The sequence below is a fragment of the Macaca fascicularis genome, chromosome 7 (genome assembly GCF_037993035.2).
Source record: "Macaca fascicularis isolate 582-1 chromosome 7, T2T-MFA8v1.1".
Classification (NCBI taxonomy): Eukaryota; Metazoa; Chordata; class Mammalia; order Primates; family Cercopithecidae; genus Macaca; species Macaca fascicularis.
In genome coordinates, this window is record NC_088381.1 from 172139506 (window position 1) to 172162377 (window position 22872).

Here is a 22872-nt window from a genome sequence, read left to right on the forward strand (position 1 = left end):
GGAAACTACTAGCATAATAAAAGCCATATATGAAAAGCCCACAACTAACATCATACTTGATGAAAGATTGAAAACTTTTCCTCTAAGATCAGGAACAAGGTGAGGTTGTCTCCTTTCACCACTTTTACTTAACTTAGTACTAGAATTTCTAGCCAGAGCAATCAAGGAAGGTTAAGAAATAAAATGTATCCAAATTGGAATGGAAGAAGTAACATTATCTCTGTTTGCAGATGATATAATTTTATATGTTGAAAATCCTAAAGATTCCACAAAAAACTGTCACAACTAATAATTGAATTCAGCAAAGTAGCAGTCTGCAAAGTTAACACACAAAATTCAGTTTCATTTCTATTATTATTATTTTTTTGAGACAGAGTCTCACTCTGTCGCCAGGCTAGAGTACAGTGGCATGATCTCGGCTCACTGCAACCTCAGCCTCCTGGGCTCAAGGGATTCTCCTGCCTCAGCCTCCCAAGTAACTGGGACTACAGGCGTGCCACCACACCCAGCTAATTTTTGTATTTTTAGTAGAGATGGGGTTTCACCATGTTGGCCAGGATGGTCTTGATCTCTTGACCTCGTGATCCGCCCGCCTCAACCTCCCAAAGTGCTGGGATTACAGGCGTGAGCCACCATGCCCGGTTCAGTTTCATTTCTATACAATGAACAACCTAAAAAGGAAATTACAAAACTATTCTATTGGCGATAGCATAAAAAATAATAAAATACTCAGGGATTAACCAAAGAAGTGAAAGTCTTAGACAATGAGAAGTGCAAAACATTGCTGAAATAAATTAAAAACATAAACAAATGGAAATACATCCTCTATTCATGGATTGGAAGGCAATATTGTTAAAATGTCAGTACGACACAATGTGATCTACAGATTCAATGCAATCTCTGCCAAAATCCTAATGACTTTTTTTTCGTAAATAGAAAAATCCTCTGGCTCCTGGGTTCAAGCAATTCTCCTGCCTCAGCCTCCCAAGTAGCTGGGATTACAAGTGCCTGCCACCACGCTGGGCTAATTTTTGTATTTTTAGTAGAGATGAGGTTTCACCATGTTGGCCAGGCTGATCTCAAACTCTTAACCTCAGGTGATCCACCCACCTTGACCTCCCAAAGTACTGGGATTACAGGCGTGAGCCACTGTACCCAGCCAGTAATTCTTTTTTTTTTTTTTTTTTTAATACTTTAAGTTCTAGGGTACATGTGCACAACGTGCAGGTTTGTTACATATGTATACTTGTGCCATGTTGGTGTGCTGCACCCATCAACTCGTCAGCACCCATCAACTGGTCATTTACATCAGGTATAACTCCCGATGCAATCCCTACCCCCTCCCCCCTCCCCATAATAGGCCCCGGTGTGTGATGTTCCCCTTCCCGAGTCCAAGTGATCTCATTGTTCAGTTCCCACCTATGAGTGAGAACATGTGGTGTTTGGTTTTCTGTTCTTGCGATAGTTTGCTGAGAATGATGGTTTCCAGCGGCACCCATGTCCCTACAAAGGACACGAACTCATCCTTTTTTATGGCTGCATAGTATTCCATGGTGTATATGTGCCACATTTTCTTCATCCAGTCTGTCACTGATGGACATTTGGGTTGATTCCAAGTCTTTGCTATTGTGAATAGTGCCACAATAAACATACATGTGCATGTGTCTTTATAGCAGCATGATTTATAATCCTTTGGGTATATACCCAGTAATGGGATGGCTGGGTCATATGGTATTTCTAGTTCTAGATCCTTGAGGAATTGCCACACTGTTTTCCATGATGGTTGAACCAATTGTCAGATTCACCAAAGTTGAAATGAAGGAAAAAATGTTAAGGGCAGCCAGAGAGAAAAGTCGGGTTACCCACAAAGGGAAGCCCATCAGACTAACAGCAGATCTCTCGGCAGAAACTCTCCAAGCCAGAAGAGAGTGGGGGCCAATATTCAACATTCTTAAAGAAAAGAATTTTCAACCCAGAATTTCATATCCAGCCAAACTAAGTTTCATCGGTGAAGGAGAAATAAAATCCTTTACAGACAAGCAAATGCTTAGAGATTTTGTCACCACCAGGCCTGCCCTACAAGAGACCCTGAAGGAAGCACTAAACATGGAAAGGAACAACCGGTACCAGTCATTGCAAAAACATGCCAAAATGTAAAGACCATCGATGCTAGGAAGAAACTGCATCAACTAAAGAGCAAAATAACCAGCTAATATCACAATGACAGGATCAAGTTCACACATAACAATATTAACCTTAAATGTAAATGGACTAAACAGTCCAATTAAAAGACACAGACTGGCAAATTGGATAAAGAGTCAAGACCCATCAGTTTGCTGTATTCAGGAGACCAATCTCACATGCAGAGACATACATAGACCAGTAATTCTTAATTGTTTTGCTGCAAATGTTTTCTTTCAGATGATCACCTGCTCCCCTTCACCTGGTCAGAGCCATGCTGTTAAACTAAAAGTCAGGTATTGTTATTTCTGTCTTTGCTCAAAACCCATCTTACTCAGAACAAAAGCCAAAATCTTTATAATTACTCCCAGCTCCTCCCTGGTACTTCCAGCTCTTCTCCATACCCTTCTGCTCCCTACACTCCATTTCTCATCATTCTCTTCCCGCCCTCTCCTGTGGGAGCCACCCCGGCATCTTGACTCTCTCAGCTGCACCTGGTACACTGTTATTGTTGAGTGAATTAATGAGTAAATGTCAGGCAAACAGTAACCAGAGGAATGCCGATATTTTGGAACAGGTAAAAGTTGGCTTTGATGCAAGCAGCATTTTATTAAAATGTATTAGACAGGATTCTCCAGAGACACAGGACTAATAAGATATATATAGATCTGTAAGAGGGGGGAGATTGCTGATGATACTTGGTGCATGTGATTATGGAGGCTGAGATGCCTCACTATATACCTTCTGCAAGCTGGAGAAGGAGGAAAGTCAGTGGTGAAATTTAGTCTGAATTTGAAGGCCTGGGAACCAGGGGAACTGATGCTATAACTCCCAATCCAAGACAAAGCCTGAGAACCCGGGATAGGAGACTGCTGATACGAATGTCAGAGGCTGAGGATCTGAGAATCAGGAACTCTAGTGTTCCAGGGCAGGAGAGACTGGATGTCCCTATTCAAAAAGAGAATATTGACCCTTCCTTATCCTTTTTGTTCTGCCTTAGTGGACTGGTAATGCCCATCCACATTACTGAGGCAGGTCTTCTTTACTCAGTCTACTGATTCAAATGCTAACCTCTTCCTGCAACCCTGACACAGCCAGAAGAAATGTTTTACCAGCTACGTGGGCATCCCTTGACCCATTGAAGTTGACATAAAATTAATCATTACATAAAGTTTGTCTCAAATTTCAAGAATCAGTATCATATAATCTCTTTGACAACAGTGCATTTAAACTAGATATTGATAAGGAAAACATAGGTGATAGCATATAATGCATATCACAATTGTCTCTTTTCACTTAATGTTCTGGACATGTTTATCTATTGGCATGAATAGAGCCATGACACTCTTTAAAAATGATACATATTAACTAAGGTATGCCATCGTTTTAGGTTGTCCCCTGTTGGACATGGTTTTCAGGTTTTAATTATTATAAATATTATGAAAATACACCCTTCCTCCCTGGAATCCTTAATACCGCCACCCAATTTTAATTTTGTCCACATCTCTAATCAGCATTTTACATATCTATTATGTCTCCTTCACAAGAATGGTAGTTTCCTGTGGGCAAGGACTTTGTTTTGTTTCTTGCTGTATCTTTAGTGTCGGAGACAGTGCCTTTTGTGCAATAGGTGTTCAGTAAATATTTGCTGAACAAATGAATGTTTCCATGCATGTCTTGGCACGTGCTTCATTTACAAGTGCTGATGTTAAAGATTCTGAGGAAAAGTTGGATTGTAGGAGACGTGTGTTTTAAGTTTTGGTTAGTTTTTAGTTTTTATTTTGTTTTCTTTTTGAGATGGAGTGTGGCTCTGTTGCCCAGGCTGGAGTGCAGTGGTACCATCTTGGCTCACTGCAACCTCCACCTCCTGGGTTTAAGTGATTCTGCTACCTTAGCCTACCTTAGTTGGGATTACAGGGATCCGCCACCATGCCCGGTTAATTTTTGTATTTTTAGTAGAGACAGGGTTTCACCATGTTGGCCAGGCTGGTCTTGAACTTCTGACATCAAGTGATCCACCTGCCTTGGCCTCCCAAAGTGCTCGGATTACAGGCGTGAGCCACCATGCCTAGCCTGTTTATTTATTTTTTTTGAAACAGAGTCTTACTCTGTTGCCTAGGCTGGAGTGCAGTGGCATGATCTTGGTTCCCTGCAACATCCACTTCCTGACTCAAGGGATCCTCCAGCCCCAGCCTTAGTAGCTGGGACCACAGGCATGAGCCACCACACCCAGCTCATTTCTGTATTTTTTGTAGAGATGGGGTTTCACCATGTTGCCCAGGCTGGTCTCAAACTTCTGAGCACAAAATGATCCAGCTGCCTTGGCCTCCCAAAGTGCTGGGATTACAAGTGTGAACCACCCTGTTTGGCTGTTTTAAGTTTTAAGATACTATAGCTGAGTGTGGTGGCTCATGCCTGTAATCCCAGCAGTTTGGGAGGCCAAGGCAGGCAGATTGCTTGTGTCTAGGAGTTTGAGACCAGTGTGGGCAATATAGTGAGACCCTGTCTCTACAAAAAATAAAAAATTAGCTAGATGTGGTGGTGTACACCTGTGATTTCAGCTGCTCAGGAGGCTGAGGTGGGAGGATTGCTTGAGCTTAGGAGGCTGAGGTTACAGTGAGCTATGATCACAGCACTGCACTCTAGCCTGAGTGATAGAGAGAGACCTTGCCTCAAAAAAATGATACTGCAAACTACCCTTCAGAATAAGTGGTCATACCCATTTACCATAAACGTATCTGTCCTCATACATATTCTGAAAATATTTGCTCTTTTTGCCAATTTGATGGGTGAAAAAATGGTTTGTCATTGTTTTAATTTGCATCTGCCTGGTAACTGAGTTTGAGTGTATATTTATTTGTTTATTGACTATTTGCATTTTTTCCCATGATTTAATGTGAAAAACTTCTCTGGTACACAAGGGTTTCTTGGCTTTTTGGAAATAGTATACTAACTTTTACTATTCTTTTCAGGTCACTCAGCCAAAGGAGCTCAGAAGTAGAATATATTAACAAATACAGACAGCTTGAAGCACAAGAGCTTGATGTGTGTGGCAGTGTCCAACCAACCAGTGGGCCAGGTAAACAGGTCTCTTTAAATATTTTAGATAGGATGCATGAGTGGTTCACATGCTAAAATATTAGGTTCACAGTGCATGCCTGTAATTCCAGCTACTCAGGAGGCTGAGGTGGGAGGATCACTTGAGGCCAGGAATTTAACACTAGCCTGGGCAACATGGTGACACTCTGTCTCTACAAAAAATAAAAAAATTAGCTGGATGTGGTGGTGTACGTCTGTAATCCCGGCTACTTGGGAGGCTGAGGTGGGCAGGTCACTTGAGGCTAGGAGTTCAAGTTCATCCTGGGCAAGCTAGGGAGACCCTCTCTCTCTAAAAAAAAAAAAAAATATATATATATATATATTTATATATATATATATAAATATTTTTTATATATATATATATAAAATCATGTGTGCAGAGGCGTTGTGCTGGGAGGAAGCCTGGTATTCCAGCCCTGAAAGAGGGGCCAGTGCTGCTAGGGAGTAAACAGTGGGTGTGGGTGGCAGAGGCAGAGTGAGACCCTTTCTCAAAAAAATAAATAAATAAAAATGAAAGAAATGTAGTATTTTAGTTATAGTAGGGAATCCTTACTACTCGCTAATTAGGGATTTTTTTTGGGATGAATGTATGGTAGGTTGTAAAATGTTAATTTTTTTCTATTTTGAATGTGGTTCCTAAATAGTCTGTTCTTTGGAAGACTAATAATGGTCTCTTACCTTCCTATTAATTAAAATTCCTTTTTTTTTTTTTTTTTTTTTGAGACGGAGTCTTGCTCTGTCACCCAGGCTGGAGTGCAGTGGCCGGATCTCAGCTCACTGCAAGCTCCGCCTCCCGGGTTTACGCCGTTCTCCTGCCTCAGCCTCCCGAGTAGCTGGGACTACAGGCGCCCGCCACCTCGCCCGGCTAGTTTTTTTTTGTATTTTTTAGTAGAGACGGGGTTTCACCGTGTTAGCCGGGATCGTCTCTCGATCTCCTGGCCTCGTGATCCGCCCGTCTCGGCCTCCCAAAGTGCTGGGATTACAGGCTTGAGCCACCGCGCCCGGCCTTTGTTGTTTTTTTTTTTTTTTTTTTTTTTTTTTTGAGACGGAGTCTTGCTCTGTCACCCAGGCTGGAGTGCAGTGGCCGGATCTCAGCTCACTGCAAGCTCAAAACTACTTTTTTTTTTACAATGAAGAAATTAAAATGAAATTTTAAATAATGCAGAAATGTATAAAATAAAAAAGTAAAAGGTCCTTCTTAAATTCCCAGTTCCCAAGAGTACAACTGTTCAGAGTTCACAGTTAGTTACTTTCTGTGAGTATGAAATTTTTTCTGAGCAAATTGTCTTACTAGCACCAGACCCTATTCATGTGATAGAAGTTATCTTTTGATTTTTTTTTGCTTTATGAGAGGTCATCTGTCATAGATTTCTGCTAGTTCAGTTGAGAAGCTCTGCCTCCTGTCCTGCCATCCTGTGTATGTGTGCTCAGAGTTGGGCACAAGTGTGGGTTCAAGTAACACTTTCTTTGTTAGCCTTTTAAAAAGTATGAAATACAGTCGATACATAATAGTGGATTAATCCTTATCATTCTTGGGATTGATTTGGGCTTCCTGACTATACCAATTGGTATCTTTTAATGAGTCCAGGAAAATTCCGAGCCATCATCTATGGCCCACTCTTTCATTTAGTTTTGTGTTTTTCATTTGTTTGGTCACTATGCTCTATTCTGGTTAATTTCTGCTACATCTGTCACCTTAAGGTAAAAGCAGCCTTTGATTCTTTGCCTCCCTTCCTGTATTCTTGCCTCATCATAGGCTTTGGCCTGATGTTTCCTTGCTATTTCATCAGCCCTTTGGTGCTTTTAAGGAGAGGTTTGTGTATTTCATCTAACATCTTGAGTTGACCTCAGGAAGGAGATTTGTCTGAACAACCCAGTGTATTAACAGAAGTGAGCATTCATAATGTGTGTTATCTCTGGTCCAGTTTCTACTTATGCTAAGAAAAGTACAAAGTTGTATGTATAAGAATGTTTATTGAATTGTTGCTTACCTATGGGAAGTCTTAAGAATCTCTTAAATGACAGTGAACAAGAGGATTGGTGACTTTGGTCTTTTGTACAAAGGAAGAGTACTTTGCAGCTTTGGTGGTATTAAGTAGCCATATGTGTTATTGTGGAAAGAGAGCCATCATCTGATACTTCTGTTTGGAAAGCACATTAGTTAGTTTATAGATGACTCTGTGTGATGTGATCCTTCTTGTCACACTCACGTACTGGCCCGGGGGCACAGGCAGGAGCTGGCACACCTTGCAGGCTGGGCCTGTAGCGTGCCAGATGGATTACCACTCTTTAGGACTAGCTAGATTACAAATGAATGCCTGTAACTCAGAGTGTCTGCTCTCATACTTTTAAGTTCATATGTGAAACTCTCTTTGCTTTCTTTATGCATGGTATCATAATATATTTGGGGCAATCGGATCAACTATGGCTTTGGCTACTTATGGAGGTTTTGGCTGCTTAGCCACTGACATTTATCAAGGTGTGTTCCAGGGGCTGTATGAGACAACGAGAATTTGACAAGTAAAAAAGACTTTTAACTCTGATCATCTCTGATCATTATAGAGATGATCATTTAATCATCCAGTTACACAAATAAATACTTTTTGGAAATAAGTTCTTTGAAAGGCAGCTGTATGGGGGCATAAAACAAGGATTTGACTTGGGCTGTGGTGTCAGGAAAGTAACAGTTGGGCTTAGATCTGAAGGATGAGTGAACCTTACCGAGGCAGTGTTGGGGTGCTGGGAGGGAAATGTGTGCAGAGGCCTTGTGCTGAAAGGAAGCCTGGTATTCCAGCCCTGAGAGAGGGGCCAGTGCTGCTAGGGAGTAGACAGTGGGTGTGGGAGGGCTGGGCAGGGTCAGCTGGAGGCTAATAGCCTCCTAAAGAGGTCTATGTTCTAATCTGCAGGACCTGTCAATATGTCACCTTCATGGTAAAGGGGTCTTTGCAGATATAAGTTAAGGATCTTGAGATGGCAAGATTTTCCAGGTGGGCCCAATGTCATCACAGGGTTTTTCCTAGTGGGAAGCAGGAAGATCAGTCAGTAGTAGATGTGACAACAGAAGCCATAGGTTGGAGTGATGCAGGGAAGAGGCCATGAGCCAATGCAGGCAGCTTCTCCAGGCTGATAAGGCAAGGAAATAGATTCTTCCTTACAGAGCCTCCGGAAGGATCCAGCAGCCCTGCCAACACCTTGTCCTTCACATCTTTGAACCTCTGCTTCCAGAACTGTAAGAGAATCAATGCATGTTTTAAGCCACTAAGTCTGAGGTAAAACGTGACAGCAGTAGTGGAAAACTAACACACTTGTATGGGATGAGGTTGGATGAGATAGGCAAGACTAGTAACAGGGCCTATGGGCTGTAACTAAGAGTTTTAGTCTTAATACTCAGAGCAGTGGGAAGCTATGAAAGGTTCCATGCTTTTCTTGGGATGACTGTGAAGGAAGGAAGTGGGTGTCGTGTGTTTAGATTTGTGTTTTACAAGAAATACTTTGGTCATATTTTTGAGAATTGATTGGAGGGGGCCAGAGTGGACCTGAGGAGAACTGGAGGCATTGTCCTAGTCCAGGTGAGACTTGATGGTGTCTTTGACAGGGGATGGCAGTGGAGGAGTAGGGCCAGTTGAGGGACAAACCGGACAGGAATTGGTGATGCCTTGGACACAGGGTGAAGGAGGGGGCCACAGGAGGCAGAGGGGTGCTGTCCACTTTTTTTTCCCTTGAGATGAGATCTCGCTATGTTGCCCAGGCAGGCCTTGAACTCTTAGGCTCAAGTGATCCTGCAACCTCAGCTTCGTGAATAGCTGGGACTATAAAGGTGTCACCATCATGTCTGCTAAATGTTTTGAAGTGTTGAAGTGCCTCTGGAGCATTGAAGAAGTGAGGTCAGGTTATCGTGCATGTGTGTATCGCGCAGACACAAAGCTATTTCTATTTCTATTGAAACCATGAGATTACACTGATGCCTCTAATTCTAGTCCAGTGCCACAGGTTTCAACATGAACATTTTGTTATATCCAGTTATAAAATAATTTGATTCAAAACACTTTTGATTTTGGTCTGATACAGGTGTTATTTCACTTATAAATATTAAAAATTATTTCTAAATAGAAATCCAAGGATACCCATTCAGTGAATTTCTATAGATTACATTAGAATCATTTTACATAAAAATTAATCATTTTTTGAAAACTGAGATTGATTTGCATTGATAAATGAAATCTTTCCTAACAATGTGAGCCTGGTTCTAGATTGTCGACTCCTGAAGGGTTCTGTTGCTTTCACATGACAATTTGAATTTGACCTGGGATAGAGTCTTTAGATTGTAGTTAAATTCCACAGTGCTGCCTCCTTTTAAATGTGGTGATATATTTAGTGGCTGTTTGCTTCCTCCTTTTAGCTTTTCTTCTAGTTTTAAGAGAATGGCCTATGTGGAATGTCTAATAACTGAAAGGGAAACATTATTCTTTCAAGTTAATTTTGTATTCAGAATACTAGTCATACTCAGAAAAAGTCATATATAATTATCTATTTTGAAGATTTAATTTTATGGTCAAATCCGTAATGCAGTAATTAAAATTATTTTCTGTGATATATAGTGTGTAGATTTTAAGATAAGTCTTAAGTTCACCATATGAGCTGACATAATACTTATCAGTTAAAATTCCTTACATACAGTTTAGAACCTCTAAGTGCTGAACTTTTTGGTTAGATTTCATATTTGGTTGATGATGATATAGTGGAGTGTCTTAGTGAAGAGAACTAGCAATTTTTATGGCTTCCAGTTTTTCCCAGTTCATGTAAAATATTTTGTTGTTAATCATGTAGGATAAAGAGATAGCAAGAAAATAAGAATAGTCAATTTTAAGATTGAGCTATTTCTCATGCCATTTTTGGATTTTTGCTTTGTCATGTGTAGTTTGTTGATTTGCCTTAAATTATCCACCATGGTTTTCCTTCTTATTCTGTTGCTGATGCAAAGGTGCAAAAACCACACAGCTGTGAACATTTCTGTTGTTTGGTTTCCTGTCTGCCTTTTGGCAGTGTACACGGAGGCAGGACTTGATTTGTGCTGGGTCTGCTTCAGCCAGTGACCTAAAAACGTCAGCTTGTGTTTTGCGTTACATGGAGAAGGGGCTATCATATAGACAGTACTGTTAGGACTTCTGGAATTTTTTCCTGTAAAATTTCTGTCTTTAAGTAGCAACCTTCAAAATGCATGTAATCAAGTAATGTAAGCCAATATTGTCAAAGTAACAGGGCTTGTTTAGCAGCATGTGAGCCAGGGCTTGAAGTCTTCTAGCAAAACGAATGTGGCTGCAGCCTTTTTCATCTTTCTAAAAGAATCTTTGTCACCTTCTTTCCCCTTTGAATAGCTCTTCCTCAGCTTCTTACTCCCACCCTGTTCCTCACTATAATACTTGCCTCTCCCTCTGTCTGCATGCTGCGTCTGGGCTCAGGGGCTTCTTTCTCTCAGTCCAATTCACAAGGATCATGTGGATTCTCTTCCCCTTCTTTTATTATGTTCAAGAAGGCCTAGGTATGCTAACTGGGAAAACAAGAAGGCATCAGTAATTATCATAGCACTGAGAAGAGTAATGGAAGTAAAGTGAGACTTGACAATGGAAAGAAAATCCCTGTGTTAGTGAACTTGGCAATCACTAGTGAGGCTGATTAGAAGATTAAAAAGCCATAGGTGGGGTGTGTGTGGTGGCTCACGCCTGTACTCCCAGCAATTTGGGAGTCCGAGGTCAGGAGTTCGAGACCAGCCTGACCAACATGGTGAAACCCCATCTCTACTAAAAATACAAAAATTAGCTGGGCTTGATGGTGGGCACCTGTAATCCCAGCTACTTGGAGGCTGAGGCAGGAGATTCGCTTGAACCCAGGAGGCAGAGGTTGCAGTGAGCCGAGTTCACGCCACTGTACTCCAGCCTGGGCAACAGAGCAAGACTCTGTCTAAAAAAAAAAAAAAAAAGCCATATTGACAGGACTTAGCTTTCCCAAGTTAGGGGTCACTAATGTTTTAGGAAGAACACTGCTACTCACAAAGAAGCTATTTTTGCTTTGAGAAAGTATGACAGATCTGGCTCCTGTTTATATAATTGAGAACAGGGACCACATAACTTTGATTCAAATGTGGGAAAATAGCCACATTTTAATTATGTATTATTAGACCAATTATGAAAATTGGAATATATGTAGGGAAAAGATGTAGGAAAGCAAGAGAGAAGCCTGGTTGTGTGTTTTATTAGGAAAGGCCGAGGGTGACGCAGCAGGAGATGCTGGTCAGAAACCAGGGGCTGATGGGAAGGGAAGGTGAGCTGTGGGCGGGGGAATGAGTGTGGTGCTAAACTTGGCTAAGAGTTTATTTTGGAAGTAAAACTTATTTCTCAGCAAAAGTTTGTCTTCTGTGAGTTTTGATGATTTGTCAGTTTGTCAAGTGATGACCAGAGGTCTAGAATTTGCAGTGCAGCCAGAGAGCAGGGCATATGTTTACAAGAGGACAGAGGAGTGTGCCTTGTCAGAACTCTGTATCATGCATCCTGAGCAGAGGCAAGCTGCCCCCTTTCCTCATACCTGTATTTCATACATTGTTTGATTTATTTATTGCTACCACTGATGTATTTTAGTAGCAGGGAATGCACACTTAAATTGATGCATTCTGTTGAAATTTCAAGGGAAAGTTTTCTCTTTAACTGTTTTGGTACCATTGAATCAGCAATGAGTGCATGTTTTACAGGCCTATTTTAGAAGGTAGTGCTGAGCTTGCAATGTTGATGGCTGTGATGGAGGGATGGAATGTTCTCAGTTTGCTTTTAGACAAGATTAATAGTGGGCTACTAAGAGGAGTTTCTTAAGAAATTAAACATTTTATTTTAGGTTCGGGGGTACATGTTCAGGTTTGTTACAAGGGTGTATTGGGTGATGCTGAGGTTTGGGCTTCCGTTGATCCCATCACCTGGATAGTGAACATAGTACCCAATAGGAAGTTTTTCAGCCCTCGCCTCTCCCTCCCTCTTCCTCTTGGAGTCCTTAGTGGCTGTTGTTCCCATCTTTATGTTCATGTGTACCCAAGGTTTAGCTCCCAGTTGTGAGAACATGTGATATTTGGTTTTCTGTTTCTGTGTTAATTTGCTTAGGATGATGGCCTCCAGTTGCATCCATATTGCTTGCTGCAACGGACATGATTTCATTCTTTTTTATGGGTGCATAGTATTCCATGGTGTATATATATACCATGTTTTCTTTATCCAGTTCACCACTGATGAATACCTATGTTCGTTCCATGTCTTTGGTATTGCCCTGATGGCAGTTTTAACCTGTAGAAAATATATTTTTGTATTTGATTGTGTGTGTATGGTGTGTGTATGTGTGTATGCTGTATATATAGATTAGATAGAACATTGAGTTATCTTTTTCCAGATAAGAAATGGCATTATATTTGTTTGTTTTGACTTAATCCAGGTCCAAGGCCATCTTTGGCTAAATTAAGCAATGTGACGTGCATCCCAGGGACAACTTATAAATATCCTGATTTGCCTATAAGTCGATATAAGGAAGAGGTAAAATTGTTTTGTTATACTATAATTTTGCTGTTTGAATACATGTCTGAGGCCCAATACTTTTGGTTTCTAATTTGAAAGTTACCAGTTGCCAGGTGAACACTTCTGTGGTATACAAGGCTCTGTGGTGGATAAGAGGAGGGTGTGTTCAGGGCTACCTGGAGATGATTTTGTGTAGTAGCCATATCGATGGCTTTTCTTTTGATCTGTACTTTAATTTATTTAGTCTTCACCTGGGTACATCTCCTAACATTTAGTTTATCTAGTCTTTCCTTCCACGAAATATCTATAAGTAAACACTTCATCTTCCCCAGGAGAACTTCTTGTTTAAAGAAACTCACTGCTAAATGTTTTTATGAAGCAAATGACATACCCTAGCATTTCCATTGGTTTTCTTTACAGCGTTGGCTCTACCTGTCGATTAATGTAATCAATCATTAACATACCATTGTATTAACAATGCCAGGCAGATGTAGCAGTAGGATGATTAAGTTCCTAATTACTTATGTGTTATTAAGCATGGTTAAAAGTAAGTGTATTGGAACCTTTATTAACTAGACTTTTGGAAAAAGCAGTTATAGATAAAACTAGAAATGTTTCAAATTTAATTTTTACTTTGCTTTAGAGTAAATCATGCAACTAAAAATTAGAAGCCAGTATTCAAATTAATTTGTATTCCTTGACCATATCAATTGTTAGAAGGATAAGAGTTTAAATAAGTTTAGAGTGGAGGTGGGGGAGTTCTGGGGGAGTTCTGGAGGAGGAATTTGAGTGGAGTTTTAAAAATGCTGCATATAATCTGTAAGTGGAAAAGTGGAAGTTATTTGTTTCCAAATATGTCTGGAGGTGGGAGGATCACTTGAGGCCAGGAGTTCCAGACCAGCCTGGGACAACACAGCAAGACCACATCTCTACAAAACATACCCCGCAAAATTAGCGGAATATGGTGGCACGTGCCTGTGGTCCTGGCTTGGGATGCTGAGGCGACAGGATGGCTTGAGCTTAGGAGGTCAAAGCTGCAGTGAGCCATGATTGTGCCACTTCACTCCAGCCTGGGTGACAGAGCTAGAACCTGTGTCTAAAAATAAATAAATAGATATTTAATAGATAAAAATATGTCTGAAGAATTTAAGATGACATTTTAAAATCACTTGAATGTAGTAACAGCTCTTTTTTTCATGTTCAGTAGAATTATGTGCAGATTCATTACAAAATGTTAAAATAATAGAAACTTGGTAAGAACCATAGAAATCTAATTTTACATTTTCATTTTTACAGAAGCAATTGAGACCCAGGAAGCTGGAGTTAACCTGGCCTGGTTTTTCCACAGCTATCACTAGTTACTGGTTTTGTTTGTTTGTTTGTTTGTTTGTTTTGAGATAGAATCTTGCCCTGTCGCCAGGCTGGAGTGCAGTGGCACGATCTTGGCTCGCTGCAACCTCTGCCTCTTGGCTTCAGGCAATTCTCCTGCTTCAGCCTCCCGAGTAGCTGGGGCTACAGGTGTGCACCACGACACCCATCTAATTTTTGTAATTTTAGTAGAGACGAGGTTTCGCCATGTTGGCCAGAATGGTCTCAATCTCTTGACCTCGTGATCTGCCTGCCTCAGCCTCCCAGAGTGCTGGGATTGCGGGATTGCAGGTGTGAGCAACCGTGCCCAGCCACCAATTACTGTTAAATAGGTAGTAGAGTTGCATTTAGGTGTGGCAAGTGTTTGTCACCTCTTTGCTCTCTTGTGTTGTGTTTAGAATGGTTAATTAATAACTTTAGGGCTGGGCACAGTGGCTCACACCTGTAATCCCAGCAATTTGGGAGGCTGAGGCGGGCGGATCACTTGAGGTCAGGAGTTTGAGACCAGCCTGGCCAACATGGTGAAATAAACCCTGTCTCCACCAGAAATACAAGAATTAGCTGGGTGTGGTGGTACATGCCTGTAGTCCTAGCTACTTGAGAGGCCGAGGCATGAGAATCGTTTGAACCCAGGAGACAGAGGTTGCAGTGACCCCAGATTGCACCACTGCATTCCAGGCTGGGCAATAGAGCGAGACTTCATCTCAAAACAAAACCAAACAAAAACTTTTAAGATGAAAGAAAAATAAATCCTGGGCCGGGCGCGGTGGCTCAAGCCTGTAATCCCAGCACTTTGGGAGGCCGAGACGGGCGGATCACAAGGTCAGGAGATCGAGAACAGCCTGGCTAATACGGTGAAACCCTGTCTCTACTAAAAAAATACAAAAAACGGCCGGGCGCGGTGGCTCAAGCCTGTAATCCCAGCACTTTGGGAGGTCGAGACGGGCGGATCACGAGGTCGGGAGATCGAGACCATCCTGGCTAACACGGTGAAACCCCGTCTCTACTAAAAAAATACAAAAAAAAAAAACTAGCCGGGCGCGGTGGCGGGCGCCTGTAGTCCCAGCTACTTGGAAGGCTGAGGCAGGAGGATGGCGTGAACCCGGGAGGCGGAGCTTGCAGTGAGCTGAGATCCGGCCACTGCACTCCAGCCTGGGCGGCAGAGCAAGACTCCGTCTCAAAAAAAAAAAAAAAAAAAAAAAAAAAAAAAAAACAAAAAACTAGCCGGGTGAGGTGGCGGGCGCCTGTAGTCCCAGCTACTCGGGAGGCTGAGGCAGGAGAATGGCGTAGACCCGGGAGGCGGAGCTTGCAGTGAGCTGAGATGCGGCCACTGCACTCCAGCCTGGGCGACAGAGCGAGACTCTGTCTCAAAAAAAAAAAAAAAAAAAAAAAAAGAAAAATAAATCCTGAAAGACTTCCTAATATAGGTGATACTTTACACTGACGTTTTGTGCTGATTTTGAAAGAATTTTTTAAACTTCTAGGTTGTGTCTTTGATAGAAAGTAATTCCGTGGTGATTATACATGGGGCCACAGGAAGCGGTAAAAGCACTCAGCTCCCCCAGTATATCTTGGACCACTACGTTCAGCGCTCCGCCTACTGCAGCATTGTGGTCACCCAGCCCCGGAAGATAGGGGCAAGCAGCATCGCCAGGTGGATCAGTAAAGAGCGTGCCTGGACCCTGGGGGGTGTGGTGGGCTACCAGGTGAGACCGGGAGGGATGGAGGAACTAAGAGAGCCAGCTATCTATTTCTTAATTTCGTTAAGTTTTTTCTGTGTAAGTTGATAGTATGTGACCATTTTCTGCTGAAAATTAGTGGTGTCTCATGTGTGTAATCCCAGCACTTTGGGAGGCTGAGGCGGGCGGATCACATTAGGTTGGGAGTTTGAGAGCAGCCTGGGCAACGTGGTGAAACTCCGTCTCTACTAAAAATACAAAAATTAGCCGGGTGTGGTGGCACATGCCTGTAGTCCCAGCTACTCGGGAGGCTGAGGCAGGAGAATTGCTTGAACCCAGGAGGTGGAGGTTGCAGTGAGCCAAGCTCGCGCCCCTGCACTCCAGCCTGGGTAGCAGAGTGAGACTCTGTCTCAAAAAACAAAACAAAACAAAAAAACCAGTTGCTTATAGAAGAGAACTGTGGCATAGTTTTAAAAAGCAGTGGAACAGGCCGGGCGCGGTGGCTCACGCCTGTAATCCCAGCACTTTGGGAGGCCGAGGAAGGCAGATCATGAGGTCAGGGGATCGAGATCATCCTGGCCAACACGGTGAAACCCCGTCTCTACTAAAAATACAAAAAATTAGCCGGGCGTGGTGGCAGCGCCTGTAGTCCCAGCTACTCGGAGGCTGAGGCAGGAGAATGGCGTGAACCCGGGAGGCGGAGCTTGCAGTGAGCCGAGATCGTGCCACTGCACTCCAGCCTGGGCGACAGAGCGAGACTTCGTCTCAAAAAAGAAAAAACAAACAAACAAACAAACAAAAAAAAGCAGTGAAACAGAATTTCTTGAAAATAAGGCCGGGCACGGTGGCTCACGCCTATAATCCCAGCACTTTGGGAGGCTGAAGTGGGCGGATCACTTGAGGTCAGAAGTTGGAGACCAGCCTGGCCAACATGGTGAAACCCCATCTTTACTAAAAATATAGAAATTAGCCAGGCGTGATGGCACATGCCTGTGATTCCAGCTACTCAGGAGGCTGGGGTATGAGAATTGCTTGAACCCAGGAGGTGGAGATTGCAGTGAGCTGAGATTGCGCCATTGCACTCTTAACTTGGGTGACAAAGTGAGACTCTGTCTCAAAAAAAAAAAAAGGAATTTCTTGAAAATAAATTGTAATTTCTTTCCAGTTGAATAGGAAAGCAGTGAGAATTCTCATGCTTATGACTTATAATTTTATCTTTTTAATAATATCTCTGTAATCTAGAAGATGTCTTGATACACATTTTTTTAACCTAAAAATGTTATAGTAATGTGATTAGATGAGCCAACCCCTGCCCCTCTCTCCCCCCAAAAAGAAGAAAACTGACTTGAGAATGTCACTTTTAATTTGGAGCCTGTGTATCTTTTGAAATGCCATAATTTTTCATTCCCTTTCTTACCTCCATTATATTAATAAAATGGACATCACTTTTTTTTCCTCTTTTTTCCTTTCCATTTCCAATTTTAGGTAGGGCTAGAGAAAATAGCAACGGAGGACACGAGGCTAATTTATATGACAACTGGAGTCCTGCTTCAGAAAGTAGTTAGTGCCAAGAGTTTGATGGAATTCACACATATCATCATTGATGAAGTAAGTAATGTCATCTACTTATAAAGGTCATATTTATCTCTCTTAAAAAAACTCTCTTAGAGTATTGTGAACCCTGTCTTTGTGCCTGTCTCAGCTTTCTTTGTTTTTTCCTTCCCCTTTACTTTCTGGACTTTTCTCAGTAAGGATGGAATTTTTTTTTTTTTTACTTTGTTTATATTTTAAACATGAGTTTTTTGGTGGGGAATGTTGGGTTTGAACAACTTTCCCAGGAACTTTGGAAATGGTTCTTCCTCAAACTCTTGTGTTTTAAACCTTATCAGTAATTCTGTTTGGGAAGCTTGGCTTATTTCTAGAGGAATTAGACACATCAGCAAATAAATAGGATTTGTGAGAGGTTGTGAGATGAGGCTAGAGTGTTTAATAGAATCTGAAATCAAACTATTTGGGCAACTGGCTCATGCCTGTAATCCCAATACACTGGGAGGCCAAGGTGAATGGATCACTTGAGGTCAGGAGTTCGAGACTAGCCTGGCCAACATGGTGAAACCCCATCTCTATTAAAAATACAAAAATAAAAAAAAGATTAGCTGGGTGTGGTAGCACACTCCTATAGTCCCAGCTACTTGAGAGGCTGAGGTGGGAGAATAACTTGAACCTGGGAGGTGGAGGTTGCAGTGAGCTGAGTTTGCGCCACTGCCCTTCAGCCTGGGCAATGGAGCGAGACTGTCTCAAAACAACAATAGCAACCAAAAGGATAAACCCATTTGGGCAAGTGTTTAGAGTAGTGTCTCCCTACTCTATTTTGATGCGTGGGACAACTAATAATACAACATGTACTCCAGGTAGAGCTGAGTCAGTGCGTTTGTGATCGTATGTACAGACACTTGGTTTTAAATTATTATAGGGCATTTCGTGGGACAGTAGGAGAGGGTGAAAATGATCAACTGTTTCTTACAAAATAGGGTAATATATCATACGGTTCAGAATTTTCTTTTATGACTTATGGCAGTTTTTAATATCTTTATAGTAGGTAGAGATCAAATTCAGATTTAATAGATAATATGCCAAAAGATGACATTATGAAGGTTGTAACAGTTTTTCATTGGGCTTTTTAGTATAATTGAGCCCACTTTACATAAAAGGAAACTAAAGTTTAAGAAAGTTCAGCACTTAGGCCACAAGTAATCAGTGATGTTGCTGGGTTCATCCCTGGGTAGTTGACTCTAGAGCCTGTGCTGCTAGTGCCTGAATTTATTTTCTGTGTGTCTGACATATTTCTCTGCCTACGTGGCCTTTGCACACACATACTTGAATGACACAGATGAATCAATCAATACTGTGTTATTGACTATATCCTTTTCTCAAGCTCTGCCATAATAGCTGAGCAAAAGTTAGCTCTTCTCTTCAAGAGCTTGCCCTACCGGGGAGTGGTAACCCACAGAAGACTATCGCGCCATTCCGACAACTTCCTGCTCTGCCTTTGTCCAGTGCGGTGTCAGCACCTAGTAGATGCCCCAGGGATTATTTGCTTCATAAATGAATGGACTGGATTCAGCTACCTGAAGTTTTAGGTTTACATATAGTATCGTTTGCATTATCTGGGATTATTTGAATTTCAAAATAAATACAAGAACAAACGTTGAAGATGACCAGCCAGTTTCAAATGGAATAATGTTTTTAATTTTCCAGCTCTTAAGAATAAACTAGCTTTAGGCATATCATTCATTCGATTAACATTTGTTTGAGTACTGCTATGGAAAAGGTGCCTCCTAAGGGGCTGAGGTTATAAAGATGAGTACTGGGGAGACACATCTGCTGATGTGTGCGTGTTTATGTGTTAGAAAGGCTGGTGCAGGGAACCTGGAGCCAGTGGGCCACCGGGCAGAGGGGAGATGATGGGTGTATGAACTCAGGAGAGACTGCCACAAGCTGAGGAGAGCTCACTTTGCTGATGATAGCCTTGATTTTTCTTCTCAAGTAAAAGAGAGGATGTTTGTGCTGAGGAAGCGTTCTGAAGTCAAGGGACAGCACGAGATTTATGATGGTGTTAAATACCTTTCAGCTGCTGATTTTTGTTTTTCTTTTCTCTATGCTACTTCTTAGACATCTCCTTCAGTGGGAAGTTCAGAAGATAGTGGGGTCTGGAATAGAATTAGAATTACTTACAGACTAAATCCTTTCACCTCTTACACTGAGGAAAGGAGAACTCCCTCTTTGAAACTTAATAATTATCTCTCCACTTCGGCCGAGAAATGTCACAGAATAGAATCTTACTGTCCCCTTGTACATTGACATTTCCTAAGTTCTAGAGTAACTGGCTTCTTTAGAAAAATAGGCTGCCTAGCCCTTGGGTGCTAGCTGGTTCTGGGGTGGGGCGGGGTTGGGGGACTGTGGATCCTGGGATGGTTCTGACTGAGGTCTCTGTCTGCGAGGGCTGCAAGGTCTGTCTGAGGTCTGTCTGAGGTGCTGCCTCCCCGACTGCTGTCCCCGAGTGTCAGCACTACTGACCTTGGGTCCTAACCTTGCTCTGGTTTACCTGATTGTGACTGACCCAGCTTTTCCAGGACCAGCCCTTGCCCACCCTTGTGAACTGCAGTTATGCACATTGTGGAATGTGTCCTGTAGGGGTCACATGGCTCCCGGTCAGTGTTAGACTAGCACGTCTTTGACCCTGTGCTTGCTTGCTGAGATGACAGTGTACCTGCAGACCTGGCAGCGGTTGTGGCAAGCAGGGGCCGTGGGAGGCTGGCCCAGTGGTTCTCTGTGCTTGAGGTAGGTGGAGAGGCTTCTGGTTGTCACAGCAACCTTGGGCACAGTTGGCAGTAAATGAGCAGGGGTGAGGGTGCCGAACATTACTCTGCCTTCTCCCGGGGGGCCTAAGGAGAAACACTGGAGGCTGTGACTGAGTGGGTGGTCTGTGGTCTGTTGGCCGATGCTCTTTGCTTCCCCTTAACCAGGAGTTATACCAGCCCCCTGAGGAACTGCATTTAGCAGAGACAACTGGTTTAGTCCCCATTCCCCCAGGGGTGCCTTTCTGTCAGCAGTGATGTGTGTTGCCTGATGTCATGTGGGGGTGCCCCTTTTTTATTTTGTAGGTACACGAACGAACAGAAGAAATGGATTTCCTGCTGTTGGTAGTCCGCAAACTCTTAAGAACAAATTCACGTTTTGTGAAGGTAAATTTGATTTCGTGAGTAACAGACCTATTTAGGGGTAAGACTTATTGTTGAGTTTTGTTTCTCTCTGTAGTCCCTTGGTGTCTATAGAGGATTCTGGGACCCCCGACAGATACTGAAGTCTGAGGACCCTCAAGTGCCTTCCATGAAATGGCATAGTAAAGTATTTGCATGTCGCATGTTTCCCCATACGCCCCAAGTCACCCCAGGTTATCTCCAGTACTCACTATCATGTGAATAGTTGCTGTACTCTATTGTTTAAACTCATATTTTTGTTTTTTTCTGAATATTTTTGATTTTTAGTTGGTTGAATCTGCAAATGCAGAATCTGGATACAGAGGGCTGACTATATATATATTTTTTTGGGACGGAGTTTCACTGTGCCGCCCAGGCTGGTGCAGTGGCGTGATCTTGGCTCACTGCAAGCTCCGCCTCCCAGGTTCATGCCATTCTCCTGCCTCAGCCTCCCGAGTAGCTGGGACTACAGACACCCGCCACCACACCTGGCTAATTTTTTGTATTTTTAGTAGAGATGGGGTTTCACCGTGTTAGCCAGGATGGTCTCGATCTCCTGACCTCGTGATCCACCCGCCTCGGCCTCCTAAAGTGCTTGGATTACAGATGTGAGCCACCGTGCCCAGCCTAGGGCTGTTCGTTTGTTTGTTTGTTTATTTAGAGATGGAGTCTCACTCTGTTGCCCAGGTTGGAGTGCAGTGGTGCGATCTCAGCTCACTGCAACCTCTGCCTCCCAGGTTCAAGCAATTCTCGTGCCTCAACCTCCTGAGTAGCTGGGACTACAGGCACCTGCCACCAGGCCAGGCTAATTTTTTTGGGTATTTTTTGGTATTGATGGGGTTTTGCACCAGGCTGGTCTCGAACTCCTGACCTCAAGTGATTTGCCTGCTTTGGCCTTCCAAAGTGCTGTGATTACAGGTGTGAGCCACTGCATGTGGCTGGGCTGACTGTATTTTAATAGAAATATTTGAAACTGATGACTCTTAAAATTCATGATCATGTGTAGGACACCAGATCTTGCCAGGAAGCGGACTAAAGGGAATTCTTTTATGATCAGAGTATGGATACTTTTTGGTTATTACGTTGCCTTAAATTCTCATATTTTCTCCAGGCTGCAGAAAATGGTCTAATAGTAGTTAACTATAATGACATGCTGGGTTTTGAGCTTTGCTTTTGGTTAAGTACCTTAATTTAAAGTTATGTGAATGAAGCTGGGTGGTACAGTGGCTCACACCTGTAATCCCAGCAGTTTGCGGGGGCAAAGATGGGCAGACTGTTTGAGCCCAAGGAGTTCAAGACCAGCCTGGCTAAATCCCATCTCTACAAAAAATGCAAAAATTAGCTGGGCATAGTGGTGTGTGTCTGTGGTCCCAGCTACTCGGGAGGCTGATGGAGAATTGCTTGAGCCTGGGAGGTCCAGGCTGCAGTGAGCTGTGATTGTGCCACTCTACTCCAGCCTGGGTAACAGATGAGACCCTGTCTCAAAAACTAGCCAGGCATGGTGGTGGGTGCCTATAATCCCAGCTACTCGGGAGGCTGAGGCAGGAGAATTGCTTGAAGCCGGGAGGCGGAGGTTGCAGTGAGCTGAGATTGTGCCACTGCACTCCAGCCTGGGCAACAGAGAGAGATTCCATTTCAAAAACAAAAACAAAAACAAAAACAAAACAAAAAGTAAGTGAGTTAATCTGCAATCCCTGGGTTCGAAATAGCACCAAAGTGCATTAAAGTTTGAGAACAGAATATGTACTACTATTTGAGAGACGTAAGTTAAGTGAAGGTTGATGGGAATGATAAATATCATTTACTTCTTATTTGAACAAAAAGGAAGAAGGTGTGGACTAGGCCAAAATGGCAAAGGGTTTAGAATAATTGTGCAATCTAAACAAGTCGACTCATAGGTCAACCTTAACCCAGCTGTGCTAAGCAGAGGTCTGTGGGAAACAGCTTGATAAAAGGCCACATGGTTGGGATATTCAGTTATGCTGTGATGGAGCTGCTAAGGGATTTGCTGTTATTGGAAAACAGTTGCTTTCTAAACCATAAAGCATTTTGTCTTCAAGTGTTTATTTGTTGAGGAAAACATTTCTCTTTCTCTTTCCCATGTCCCCAAGTGGGGAAGCTTCTGCCTTAGAATGTTCATCTTTTCACGTGGTGGGTGCTGAATGAATGGAAGCTGACACTTGCAATCAGTTGTCTCATTGCTTGAGGTGATCATGAAATGAATGAGAGAGTTTGGCT

General features: G+C 42.6%; 1 protein-coding gene across 1 annotated transcript in view; it reads left to right on the forward strand.

Annotated features, from left to right (window-relative positions):
- Positions 1–22872, forward strand: part of TDRD9 (tudor domain containing 9) — a 123578-nt gene that overhangs the window by 15962 nt on the left and 84744 nt on the right. Inside the window, exons 2-6 of the mRNA XM_045397081.3 lie at positions 5154–5260; positions 12748–12845; positions 15680–15901; positions 17360–17482; positions 20539–20619. Of these exons, the coding sequence (XP_045253016.1) occupies positions 5154–5260; positions 12748–12845; positions 15680–15901; positions 17360–17482; positions 20539–20619 (631 nt within the window). The remainder of the gene's footprint in view (positions 1–5153; positions 5261–12747; positions 12846–15679; positions 15902–17359; positions 17483–20538; positions 20620–22872) is intronic.